Raw genomic sequence first — 13,769 nt, forward strand, 5'->3', positions numbered from 1 at the left:
CCCAGACACTGCAGACGTTTAAAACTATGGCTGCTCTAAACATTAGTCAAGAATGTGTGCAATATTTAAAAGAAGGAAGTTTAGTTTTCCTCCCTTGGGGGAAGAAAAAGGAAATGAAAATGGATTAAAGAATTTTCCCACTATCTCAGAGCTTAACACTCATTATTTTCTAGTAAAAAGTTACAGGGGCATTTAAAAAAAAATGGTTTAAAAGCATTTCTGTAGTCAACTGGTCTGCATCTCTCTCAAAGTACTATACTTATCAATATTCTACTTTATAACACTTCTTTCTGGAAAAGCATCATTAATTCAATTGAACTCTCATAAGGAATCAGAATAGTGGCATAGACTATGTAACTAAGGTCCAACCACAGGGAACCAGAAACCAAATATAAAAGAAATCATGTGGTTGGAAGCACTGTGCAGTTTCTTTTCCATGACACTGGTATTTAATGGCATCAGGGCTATCATCGCTACAGGCTAATAGCTCTAGGAATGAAGGAAGAAGTTCCAGAATTCTGTGCACCTATAAAATATAGGAGGCTCTTGTTATCCAAAGATAATCAATACTGAAAAACGCTGAGGAAGTCAAGTGCACTTAAAGTGGAGATCAAAAGGCCTAGTAAACAATGAAAAAAGTTACACTGACACTTCATCTTGAAAGATAAAACTAGAAATTGTAAGACACTGTCTGGTCTAATGCTGCCCGAAAGCCACAAACCCTCAGCTTAGCTGTGTACCCAGCAGTGCTCCAACATCACTTTCCCTGACTTCATGAAATCCTGTGTCTTTTGCAAAACTTGCTGTTTTGTTCTATAATCAGTTTGTTCAATATCCAACACCTTGGAGTAGACACTGACAAACAGGGGTAGACGAAAGCATTCAACTGGAAGGAAGGTTTGAGTAGGGACCAGTTTTAAAAATCATCAGGTCCTTAGTGGATGTTTGTGTTATGATGAAGTCTGCTTTCCTACACAAACTCATGTCTCTGGGGACTCAAGTAACAAACACTTTGGATAATGAGGATTTACATTTTTAAACCAATAAAGTAAAGTTAATTCTTTCAGACTCGAAGTCTACCAAACGATAATCTATTGGTATTCTTCTTAGAACTTCATGAAAGATTCTGAGCTTATAGGAGGACCTACTGAATGAATTATTAGTGTATATTCATTACAAAGAACTTGGACATTTTAAAGTTTGGAGGCTTTTAAAAGTTCACTCTGCTTGGTTTTTTCCTTTTTAACGTGTTTCAGGTTAGAACAATGATGCCTTAGTTAGTAAACAGGAATTAAGTAGTGTCTTCCTTTTTTCAATTAGAGAAAGCATTGATACATTCTGAACTTATAAGAGCATTTCCTCATTTATAGGCATCTCCATTTCCTTTGTGGGTTAATAAATACTGAGACTGGCCCTGAGCTAGCATCATAAAACAGTGTAAGACTCTACATTACAGATATCACCTGAACATTTGTGTCTATGACTACCAGTCATACAGTTTCATACATGAATGAGTTTTAAAAATTTCTACCTCTCACACACAAGTGTTGCAAATGAAGACATATATGAATTTAAATTATCTGCAATAATATAACTATTCACTGAATATAGCTCTTAAGTATTATATTCTTAGAGGTTATATGAACCAAGCAAGCACCTGATCCAAAGAACATTATTTGTAAATTATAATGACAAAATTTCTTTGCAATAGAGTAGGTTTACCTGAGATTGTGCATTGACATTGGCTCCATTTGTAACCAAGACCTTTACCACCTCTGCTTGCCCAGCTAAAGATGCTATATGCAATGCTGTGTTTCCTTTCTGTAAAATGAAAAGCAAGATTTATCAACTCTTCCATCCTTCTCTCTCTGTTTTGACATTTTACAAAATATCAAATCCCTTTACATTTATATAAGCTCCCCAAAGAGAACGAAGTTGACAAGTATCTCATGAGACGCGTGCCCTGATTCTTATCAAGGGCTGAATCCTCATTGAATAAGGCAAGTGATATGAAAAGCATTAAATGTGTGATACTGACCTTTGTAGCTGCATCCACATTGGCTTCTCTCTGTAGCAGTTCAGAAACAACTTCTACATGGCCTTCTTTGGAAGCAAGATGGAGAGCGTTCAACCCATTCTGATTAAAAGTGAAGGGAAAGCTTCACTCAGCAGGTTGAAAATAGAGCAATAAATAGTCTACCAAGAACTCTGTAGATAACATCCCACCAACAATCATTTACAATCATTTACAATTAGGGATAAAAGTACTCGAAAATTAGGTGGGTTATTCTGGTATCATTATTTACTACATTTTAGAAATTAATTATTAAAAGCATACCTACATTTCTGAATGCTCCTTTAACAAAGCAGAGAATAATTTGATAATTCAAGCTGGTAAAATTTAACAGGAAAAACCGGCAACAAAGAGAAGGTCTTAGTAATGTCTAATGAAAGATTTAAGGAGTTTAAAGTCTAGATTTAAAAACTTTTAACCAAAAAACTAAATACAACAACAATAACCACAACTAACCTGATTGCAAATGTTGATGTCCACTCCATTTTTTATGTAGTCAAGGGCCTTCTCTAAGTGGCCAGCTCGAGCTGCTCTTAAGTAACTTGCATTGGCATCAGACTAAAAGGAAAAAAGAAAAACATTTCGGTGAAAAATAAAACTCATATGCATGTTTCTAACTACTCAGCTTATAGTTCAAAAACTAAAAAGACAGTAAAACAGAGATTTTTAAATTGAACATGGAACTACTAATAAAAAGTCTTTGTAAAGTCACCAGGGAAAGGATAAATTCTTTAAAAGTTAGTTTCACGTATACAGTTACCCCTTGTGCGATGTCATAACTGAGTCTGAACTTAAAAGAGAAAGTTTCCCATAATCTGCAGGCACCTTAAATCAACGTACAATTTCAGGAGAGTAAAGAGAAATCCTATAACTTCCTGGTGATTACATTAGGAAAACCCCACTATTCTATTGGATCAGAAATTTAACATCTATTCCACTCATTTGTATCTAACTATCACAACCAATTTTTCAATTAATAGCTTCAAAAATACATTTAATGTTGTTTTACCAGTTTACCAGGAATTTGTGGGTAATGATGCTCTCTTGGATTTTCCTCCAGGATACAGCTATGTGTTAGAACATTGGTTATATTTGAAACGCATTTATAAATGTCTACACAGATTGTGAAGCATACTTTCCCTATATTTTCAAGCTAACTAAGGCCTCTACCTGGAGAAAACACTATTAGGAATATTAGCAGGAGCACATAAATACATGTAAATTTTAAAAACGAAAAAACCAAATCTGTAATTCATTCCTTGAAAGCTTACAACTCTGAACTACTGCTGAACTCTAATACCTACAACTGTACAGTTGAAACCACCTGCTATTGAAATCTTTAATAGAAAGAAGACCGCGAGAGGAAGGGCTACAAAGTTGGAATTTGTAAAGGAGTCTTGCTCAGTGTAGAACAATACAGAAGCAGGTTCCCTTGAAAGGGCAGCCAAAAACATCTCGTCACTGGTTGTAAATGCGATCATGCAGGGTATGGCTTTAAAGAAGAAAGCTGGTTCTTTCAGCAGTTTGGCAAATACTTCCTCCAAATCCCATGTTCACTCGCCACCTTGTCTGTAAAGCCTTCCCAGACCTCCCAGGCAGAGTTTAATTGCTGGGTGCTCCCAAAGCATTAATTTCATTGAATTCTCTTGGTATTTATCACACAGCATCATAGTTTTTGGTATACCTGTCTGTCTTCCTCCCTAAATTGTAAGCCCCGTAAGAACAAGCAGAGGCAGATTAAGGGAGAGGCAGCTGGAAAGCTGCCAAGATGCCAGTCTTTGAGGAATGCTAATTCATCTCTGGAAATGGAACCGAGATGAAGGAAATTCCACCCCTCAGAAGAGTCTTTGCTTCTGGTGTCTGTCAATTCAGTTAAGAGCAGGCTTGCTCAGGACCTCAAAGGAGAGGGCACTGCCTCCAGGGTCTCCTCCCTTCCAATTTATAGCAGTATGCCTCCCTCTGAAGGAATATTGCTTCCTCTAAATCAGGGCTTCTGGACCTCAGCACTACTGGCGTTTTGATTTAGATATTTCTTTGACGTGGGGAACAGTCCCGTTCAGCGCCAACATTTACTAGCATCCTTGGCCTCTCCCAACCAAGCACCAGTATCATCCTCTGTTGGTGACAATCAAAAGTGTCTCCAGAATTGCCCAATTTCCTTGGAGGGGGTGGGGCAAAATCTCCCCCATTGAGAACACTGCTCTAAATAAATAGCAAACCAATTTATTTAAAGATTTTAGGTGTCAATAGGCTTACAGCTTTGGCCTGCCTGGATTGCCACATGCCTTGACCTAGCAGAAGGCAGGACTATATGTGTAATATTCATCTTTCTGTTTCCTCTGCAACTAGAAGGATTCCTGTCACATAGCAGGTGCCTACTATAAATGTGTTGTGAATGAATGAATCAATAAATAAGTAAATTGTGTGGAAATGACTGTATTAATTAAAAGATTGCCTGGAACAAGACAGGAGGCTTTATTAACAAGAACAACAGCTATTTAAGTTGAGAATCTGCTAGGATACAAAGTTGAATACCAGAGATCACAAACTAAGCCACTGAGGCGGGTATCTGGGAACACGTGTAGGTATTGCAAAAATAAAATTGGGATTTGAGTCAAGCATGCAAGTCATTTAATCAGAGCAGAGGGCTAAGTAAGAGGAAGACAAGAGACATAGGTTTAAATCAGAGAAAGGACAAACCAACGTTTCTAGGAATTTAAAGAAAAATAAAATGCAGTGTAAAAAGTTTTGCTGCTTTGAAAAGGTTAGTTTTTATGTTTGGTTTGTAAGTTCAGTTAGAAATAAATTAGCTATGCAAAATGGCTCACTGTACCATAAAATATCATCTTCTTTGTGCCTGCTCAATGACTTATCAGTGAATTTGCCCAGAAGGGCTCTGAAGCTGTTCTGGGAACAAATGACATCAGTCCTCCTGGATATTTCAACTGCCAGAGATAACAACTGAGTTAAGCATCCCCAACTCTGCGTACACAAAAGCAGCAGTTAAAGAACTTCAAAAAGAGGAGTCATAATTCAGGGAAAGCCTTGGACCTGATTCCCCATCTGAAAAGGTTTGGCAATTCTATACACTCTTCCTTTTCGTCTCATATTTTCTCAGAATTTCCCACCCAAAACTCTAAAGCAAAACAAAATACAAAGGATATAAACCAAATCTTCTAATTCAGTGGTTCTCTACCCATTGGAGCTTGAATTCTTTTGAGATTAACAAAAGTTATGAATAAATTATTTTCCTTCAACAATTGCACATATATGCAAACACATACCAAATCTGCATACACACATCGAATATGCATATGCATATACAATTGGCACACTACTTCACGTGGCTCAGCATTGCTAAGTCTGTTCATGAGTGCATGTGTAAGAACACCTGTTCTAATGATAAAGAGTTCTCTACTGGGTGCCGTCACTCTATCTATTTCACCCAATGAACCTGGTATCAAATAATTCCCAGAGGTAGCCAATTTATCACCTGAAAACTTGAGAAGAAAGAGAAGGGACAAAAATTTATTTTCTTCACTTTCACTTTTCTCAATTCTCTATTACATACTGACAGGCTCAACACAAGAATTCATAACAATCAGCCACTTTATATTTCAAAGAAAAAGTATAGAAGGAGAAAGAGGGAGAAAAAGATAAAGCAAAAGCAAAAAGAGGAAAATGAAGACTGCCTTGAAGAAAATCAGCACCTTAGGAAATGAAGTTATTAACGCCCACAGAAAAGAAGCTCCTCCTTTCACTCCCAACCACCTGTAAGCAATGCAGCCACATCTCCCTGCCACAAATATTTGTTGAGTATCAATGATGCACTAGCCATGCCAACATCTGGCTGTATGGCGGTGAACAAAACAGATGTGGTACAAATTAAGATTTACTTGCCTTCATCTTAATGCCTCGTTTACTTTTCTAAATCATGTTGCTTAAGTGGCAGGGCAAATAATGGATTCTTTGCTATTTATTTTTTTCAAATTCTGCCTATAGTACCTATATATACTGTTTATTTCCTTAGTGCTAAAAAAAGGTAATATTTTGTATTAGGCTCAACAGCAATGTCCTGCCTCTCTTAGCTGTCATTTCATCAAATAACTAGGGGTTACTCTTAAAACAGGCTACACCCTGTAGCCTGTTTTTCAATCTTGAGGATTCTATCAAAACAATGCCTCTTTGGGGCCGGCTCCACGGCCGAGTGGTTAAGTTCGCGCGCTCCACTATGGCGGCCCAGGGTTTCGCCAGTTTGAATCCTGGGCGCGGACATAGCACCGCTCATCAAGCCATGCTGACGCAGTATCCCACATGCCACAACTAGAAGGAGCCACAGCTAAAAATACACAACTATGTACCGGAGGGTTTTGGGGAGGAAAAGAAAAAATAAAATCTTAAAAAAACAAAAACAAAAAACAATGCCTCTTTAAAGCCAGTTGTAGATAAATTACTATGGAAGGAAATTAGGTCCCATGAGAAGTTGAGCTCAGCTACATGGAAAGTCATACAGAGGAGTCATTGCCTAAGGACTTGGTACAAAAGGAGTATAACCAAGCTGGTTAGCCCTTTTTCCCCCTGGATGATCAAAATCTGAAGGAAGAATTTGGAAAATGAAAATGTCTTTCATTACCATGTAATGTCTTGTCCACTTAGTCATTTTACTACTACAGGAAAGAAATATGAACCATGTGTGTTTTTTAAGCAACTAGCTTCAAGGATAGAGTTAAACATTATTATGAATTAATCCAATAACTCAGCATTTCCACCTGTACTGGAATATTGATATTATTCAGAAAAAGCAGTGATTGGAAAAAGAAGCATTTCCTGAGCGCCAACCTCAGTAGTAACTAATACTTCATACCTCTGACTATATGCTAGATGGTATTACAAGTGCCTATGTTAGCTTTGTATTATTGGCCGCTTAAGACAATGTGCATTAACTGTCTAAGTCCTAATATTAACTTACTTTGCCCTTGTCTTATTTCTATGAAGTAGTTTAGTGGATTGAATAGTGTCCCCCCAAAATTCATGTCCACTTGGAACCTCAGAACGTGACCTTATTTGGAAATAGTATTTTTGTAGATACAATTAGTTAAGATGAGGTCATACTGGACTAGAATGATCCCTAAATTCAAGGACTGAGGTCCTCATAAGAAGAGAAGATACGTAGACACATAAGAGAGCAGAAGGCCATGTCACGCTGGAGGCAGGAATTGGAGTTACACTCCTGCAAGAAAAGTAACACCAGGAGCCACCAGCAGCTGGAAGAGGCACGGAAGAATTTTCCCCTAGAGCCTTTCGAGGGAGTGTGGCGCTGCTGACGCCTAGATTTTGGATTTCTGGCCTCCAGAACTGCGAGAGAATACATTTCTGATGTTCTAAGCTGCCTAGTTTGGGATGGTTTGTGATGGAGCCCTAGGAAAATAATACAAGGAGAGACTATTACAAGCTCCATTTTAAAGATGAGGAAACTGAGCTTTAGAAAGGACGAAGGACTTTCCCAAGGACGCACAGCTTGTGCGTTGCAGGGATATTAACCCAGACAATGTGACTCCAGAGCCTAGGCTATTCATCACTACTCTAAGAAGGGATTTAGTAAATGTTTGGACTCTAGTTTATGCTCAGTAACTCTTGGTTCATTCATTCATTCATCTTCTGTCCATCTGTCAATCCATCTAACCATCAAATTACCCATGTAGGTACTTTCAGGTACATCCTTCTAGACCATAATTCCTTCAATAGTTCATTTCAAGGCTCAAGATGAGGCTAACAGTGGATTGCCAGAAGAAACGCAGATCAGAGACTCAGTGAGTATATAATAGAGCTCTGCTCCATTCCTTCTAAACCTCAGGGGGCAATCTCTAGGGCCCATTAATATCTGATCTACCAATTATCTAATCTTTCTCCTTTGTCTCATCTTCCCAACTGTCTGGGAAGCATGTGAAGGGTAACATCCTTCCTGCAAGCTTCAGGTTCCTTTTCTCTACTGCCCTATCCTCTGCCTAGCAACATGCTCAGGTGTTTCTTAAACCTAAAAGAATCAACCTTTCCTTCCACTTTTCCACCTAGCAACCCTTGCAAACGATGATCTCCTCTATCTCTCATTGTGGTAGACTGGTTAATTGATCTGTATCCCAGGTCCTCCATTTACTAATATGTTACCTTTGGCAAGTTTCTTAACATACATGTGCCTCAGTTTTCTCAGCTGTCAAAAGGGGATAAAATAGCCTCCTGTTAGAATGCAATTAGATAATTCATGTAAGGTGAGTGACAGTGTGAATGCATGTCAAGCACTCAATAAATTATTATTTTAAAGTTATCTTGTAAACATCAAATATTTTGAGCCCTGACAATATGACTTGTCTAGCTAATTAATAAAGTCTTTCTGTACAAGATTACTGATGACCTGCAATCATCAAATCCCATTTACTTAATTTTAATTCTGTCCTCTCTGAATGTTGAGCCATTTGACAGTACTGATCACCTTCTCTTTCTTGAAAATCTTCCCTTTAGCTTTTCTCATCTCTTTGTCCACTTTTTTTTTGTTCCTCACTGCTTCAACTCACCTCTGAAAAAATGGGCTTTTTCCATTATCAGAACTTGCAATTTCTTTCCTTCCTGTGCTTGTTCCCAAAGTGACCTCATCAATACCATGGCCTCTACCATTCTCTCTGAGCCCAACACTCTACGGCTGTATTGCACCCATCTGTATCCCAAAACATTTCCACCTCCATGTCCAACAGTTCACTCGCGTCAACATCAACAACAAACATGTACTGAGAACATATAACGTATGTGCCACTGCAACGAGGTACTAATGATTCCCTTGATTTCAGTTTAAAGGTCCCAAGATTTTCCTACCCACTCAGGCATACAACTTTGCTGTGAATCTTTGATTACTTTTTCCTTCTTCATTCTTTCCCTCAAACTTTTCCAGAAAGTTACATGTATGCATCCTATCAAATATTCTGTCTCTGGGGCCTTTATAGTTTCTATCCTCCTTTAAAAAAGTATTTATCATAATGTGTATCATACATACAAAAAAGTACATAAGATACATATGAACAGTTTAAAGAAAAATCATAAAAGAAACAGCCACATACCCAACTGTCAGCTCAAGAGTGAAAATTACTTTGCAACTTTCCAATAAGCCCTTCCTTGACTGGTTCTCCAAAGGCACCCTCTGTTCTAGTTAACCATCCTTATGCCTTTCTTTATAGTTTTAACATCGATGTATGCCTCCCTAAGCTAAATATTATGTAGTTGACTGTCTTAGCACTCTATATAAATGGAGTCATACATTATGGATCCTTCTGTGACATGCTTCTTTTGTCTAACGTGTTTCTTAGAGTCACTCACGTTGACATGTGTAACTGTAGTCAATTTATCATTGTTGCTTGCAGAAGATTTCATTATGTGATTATAACACAATATATCCACTGTAGAGTTGATGGATGTTTGTGTTGTTTCCAGGTTGGGTCTACTATGAACGGTGCTGCCATGAACATTCTGGCACTAGTTCTGATGCACAAAGGCAAGACTTTTTAAGGTGTATACCTTGGATCATAAATGCTGGGTCATTGATTATGTGCTTATTCAACTTTACTATTTAATGACAAATTGTTTTTCAAAGTGATTGTACCAATTTACATTTTCTGTGGTTTGTGATTATTGACTGTGAGCTCAGATTGCATAGAAATTAATCTCTGGAAATTTTTCTGGGCCTGGGTTAATGTTGCTGTATTCCGAAGAGGAATTTAAGATTGCTTCTGCCAGATGCCTGGAGGCACTATCAATGCAAGATTATTTTTAAAATAAATGCTTGCCTTGAAGCTTCCTTGCTTTTCTTCTAAAGACTACACAAATTTAGACTTGAGATTGGTATGGATATGAGGGATTCCTTAAGGTTACAAATTCTCAGGGGAAATTTTTCTTTTCTTTCCATTTGGTGACAAATTGAGACAGGCAAGTTTTTGCTCTACTGGTCCATGTGGTGGATTTATTTCCTGTCTACCCTTATGTTGGGAGCCACCCTCTTTTGGGGCCCAGCTTAATGGAGGTTCTCTTATTAGGCTGCTTACTTCAGGCAAGTTTTAGGCTTTATCTCCTTGTTCCCTGTGTCTATGCAGCCAAGTCAAACTGGTTCTTGCTTTCACGTCACTGTTTACCTCTGTAGATCATTTTCTTTTGTGCTAGTTCACAAGTGCACTTCAAAAGACTTTTATCATTATCCTAATATCTTAGCTTCACTAGCAGCTGAAAATATACTTAACCTTTTTTTTCCCACTCACTCTACTACTTGCTCACTTTGGGCCCTTGCCATGTGACGTCCAGATCATTCTAAAAACCTGCAGGAGGTTAATATACTACTATATTCCAGAAGCATGAACACTATTTAGGAGCCCACAAGAAGCCACTGAGGGTTCTGAGAACATCATGACAAGGATGATAGCTGCAATTTGGTGAGTGCCTACTATCAGTCAGAGATTTCTCTAAGTATTCTATTTATGTTATTATTATGGATTATTATACATACATTATTGTTATTTATTTCTTTAAAATTCAATCAAGATAGGAACCTTCATTATAGATGTGGAAAATTGAGTTTCCTAAAAGTGAAGTGGTTTGCCCAAGTTCACCCAGATAATAAGTAAGCAGCAAGGATGGAACCTCGGGACGAGCCCCGGCTCTTTCCTCATTGCCAGCGGTTCTATGGAGCCCTAGGACTCAAGAACACTGAGATCGAGAGCCAAGCTGTGGAAGCAAGTTTCATATACCTATTTGCAGTTTCACCCCATGCAGATCTACTTTTATCTGTTTTACATGATGTTTAATGACTACTCATTTGTAAAAATGTTTCTGCTTTTAAACCACAGTATTCAATTTCTATGGCATAACCTCTCAGGCCCTTTAAAATCCCAAATAAACATTTCCAGCCTAAATGAAAACATGAATACCAATCCTGAAGGCAACCTAGATGGCTTATTAATCCTTGAAGGCTTATTATTTCTCGATGGGCCCCATAATTTCCTGGCACTATAACTTCACCCAGGACATCCCTTTGCCAGTATGGCTCATCACCATCCCTCGCTCTTCCTCCCCCATCAATAGATTTACCTACTAAATCCTAGGTCCAGCTCAAGTGTCACTTCATCTTTGCTATTTTTCCTGATAAACACTAGACATGACCCTTTCTCTCTCTGTGGACTCCTATAGCACTTGGTCTGTTCAGCTTAGGTGCCAGCTACCCCATCAAGAGGGACTGTAACCTCTTTTCCGGTAGGTCCTTGTCCTGTTCAGGGCTAAGTTCTACACAACAGACTGTGCTGAACGAAGAAATGTTGATCTACAATGCATAGTCCAGTGCTCTAACTATTCCTTGAGAAGCAAAATCCTACACTAGCTTAACTGGGAACAAAAAAGCCTTCTTTGTATTTTCTCCAGTCTCTTGCTGTCTCTCCATTTCACCAGACAAAGAAAGATCAGAGTCTACTGACAGAATTAGGAGTTCTTTCTCTAAACCTCAAGAGAAGATAAAGGAGGTGCTCAGTGGGTCTGAGTTTATTCTCACTTCTTAAATTACTTTGAGCACACAGCCCGATTTTTAATGTGCTTGGGTCACCTACGGAGCAATGTATTTGCTTCAACAGTAACTGTCAGAAAGAATATGCAGGTAAAGTCTGCATTGTATTGTGCCTAATGAACCATAAGACATTTAAGTGTCCCGACACCTAATAATATAGTAACACAACTAACAATCATTGGGCACTTATAATAGGCAAGGCATTTTCCATAGATTGACACATATTCATTCTCACAATTTTATGAAGTCTGCGCTATTATCAGCTACATTTTACAGATTAGAAAAGTCAGGTTAGGTAACTTGCACAAGGGCATTCTTCTAGAAACTGGCAGGGCCAGGATCAGAACTCACGTCTACCTGGGTTTAGAGCTCTGCCCTTAACCCCTACTATCTACTGCCTTCCTTGGCTAAATGTTCTAGAGTGAGATAAAAGAGGAAAAGGAGCTTACAGTCATGGAGAGAAGACGGAAAGGAACAGCAACATTTATTTAGAGTCACTGGGGAGGCAGGCGCTCTGCTAAGTACATTATATATGTGAACTTACGTAACAGTCCTCAACAAATGACACTTAGGTCTTTGAAATGAGAAAATGACAGCTTAAGAAGCTGCATAAGCTCCTACAGTCAAATTGTGTTAGAATTAGAATTTGAACTCAGGTCTGTGTGATAGCACATCCCAGGGATGTCTCACTAGATTGTGGTAATTGTTCTTTTACCCAACCTCCCTCCCTCCCCATTCCTTCTGTGTAACAGGACTGAAGCCCAAACACAGAAAGAAAGACCTTTCTCTGGGACTCCCACCCCACCACTCCTCCTAGTAGTCAATTGTGTTTTTTCTCTGACCTGTTTATGCCAGTTGTTCTGGTTGTTGTAATTATGCAATTCAACTAGGTATTATTTACACCAGGAAATAGTATACAGAGAAAGATTTTTTATGAAAATGATATGAAATGTTTTGTAAACACTTATTAGAAAGAAGTTACTAAAAACGCTGCTGTATCAGACATGGATGAGATGACCATAGGGATGAAAAGGAAAATCAGAAAAATCCAGAAAGAATCTCTACTCAGATTGCTTCACAGATTACTCTAAGTTTTAGCTTTTCCTTTAAAGGTACTGAAACCGGGACTCTCAGAAAAAGCGTTGGTGTTATGGGAAGACCACACGAACTCCAACCAGTGTACCCATGCGCAGAGAAAAGGCCTTGGCTTGACGTCCCACATTTAGCAAAGGGACGTATATTTATGTGGCTTAAGGTAAAAATCAAATGTTTCACGAATATGTGTATCTTTTATGATTCCTGGCTGCTAACCATTTAAAAAAAATTAAGCAAACAACTACTGATATAAATTTTGCTGTATAAAAGTCCTTCTATTAACTATGCTTTCTACTTCTCAAGAAGATCCTAGAATACCTCTAACCATCAGAAACTATGGCCCAGGAAGAACACCAATTTTCTGATCTTCTCACACTGGACATGCTAAGATAATGTGAATGGCAGTACCAGTACATTTATGCAGACATATCCGAAGTACATAAACCTGTTTTCTTAAATCCACATTCTTAACTCTGGTGTGAGGCTGCAGGGAAAGTGAAATAAGAAGTCTGAGTCTTGAAGTAATAAATAATACATCTTTTCTAACTATTAAATCAAAACCAATCTTCAAAGTAAGTGTTATGTTGTTTATTCTATCACTAGGATTCAGGGTTTATATTCAATAAAGGGTTCAATATCTAGCAGTTAAGCAGTAATATCTACTTGTCCTCTACTGTGAAGATGCCGTTACTACTTTCAATAATCTTATAATCTAGCTGTGCAGACTGGAGCCAGCAAGTGGAATGAGAATTCATAGTAGAGGAACCTATGGAAATTGAGAGAGTCCATAGGGGCTCATTGGGAAAAGCCATTTCTGCATCCTGCACACAGCTGGGAAAACAGCTAAGAGGAAGAGGTACGACTTCAAGAGGGGACTCGGTCAGTGGAGAGAAGAAGGAAGGAAAACAGGGCAGAGATAAGAAATGGAAATGTCTGAGGAATGTGAATAGACAATCTCTACGGGAAAGGAGAGTCCCCTGGGGGATGGTAAAGGAGAGCTTCACAGAAGGTTTG

At 38.4% G+C, this 13,769-nt stretch overlaps 1 protein-coding gene across 50 annotated transcripts in view; it reads right to left on the reverse strand.

The window, feature by feature from the left end:
• Window positions 1-13,769, reverse strand: part of ANK3 (ankyrin 3) — a 628,477-nt gene that overhangs the window by 224,673 nt on the left and 390,035 nt on the right. For all 50 annotated transcript variants that reach the window (XM_070562793.1, XM_070562893.1, XM_070562763.1 and 47 more), the window contains exons 2-4: window positions 2,531-2,632; window positions 2,039-2,137; window positions 1,723-1,821 (exon numbers count right to left, since the gene is read on the reverse strand). In XM_070562793.1, coding sequence (XP_070418894.1) covers window positions 1,723-1,821; window positions 2,039-2,137; window positions 2,531-2,632 — 300 coding nt within the window. The remainder of the gene's footprint in view (window positions 1-1,722; window positions 1,822-2,038; window positions 2,138-2,530; window positions 2,633-13,769) is intronic.

The sequence above is a fragment of the Equus przewalskii genome, chromosome 1 (genome assembly GCF_037783145.1).
Source record: "Equus przewalskii isolate Varuska chromosome 1, EquPr2, whole genome shotgun sequence".
In the NCBI taxonomy this organism is placed as follows: domain Eukaryota; kingdom Metazoa; phylum Chordata; class Mammalia; order Perissodactyla; family Equidae; genus Equus; species Equus przewalskii.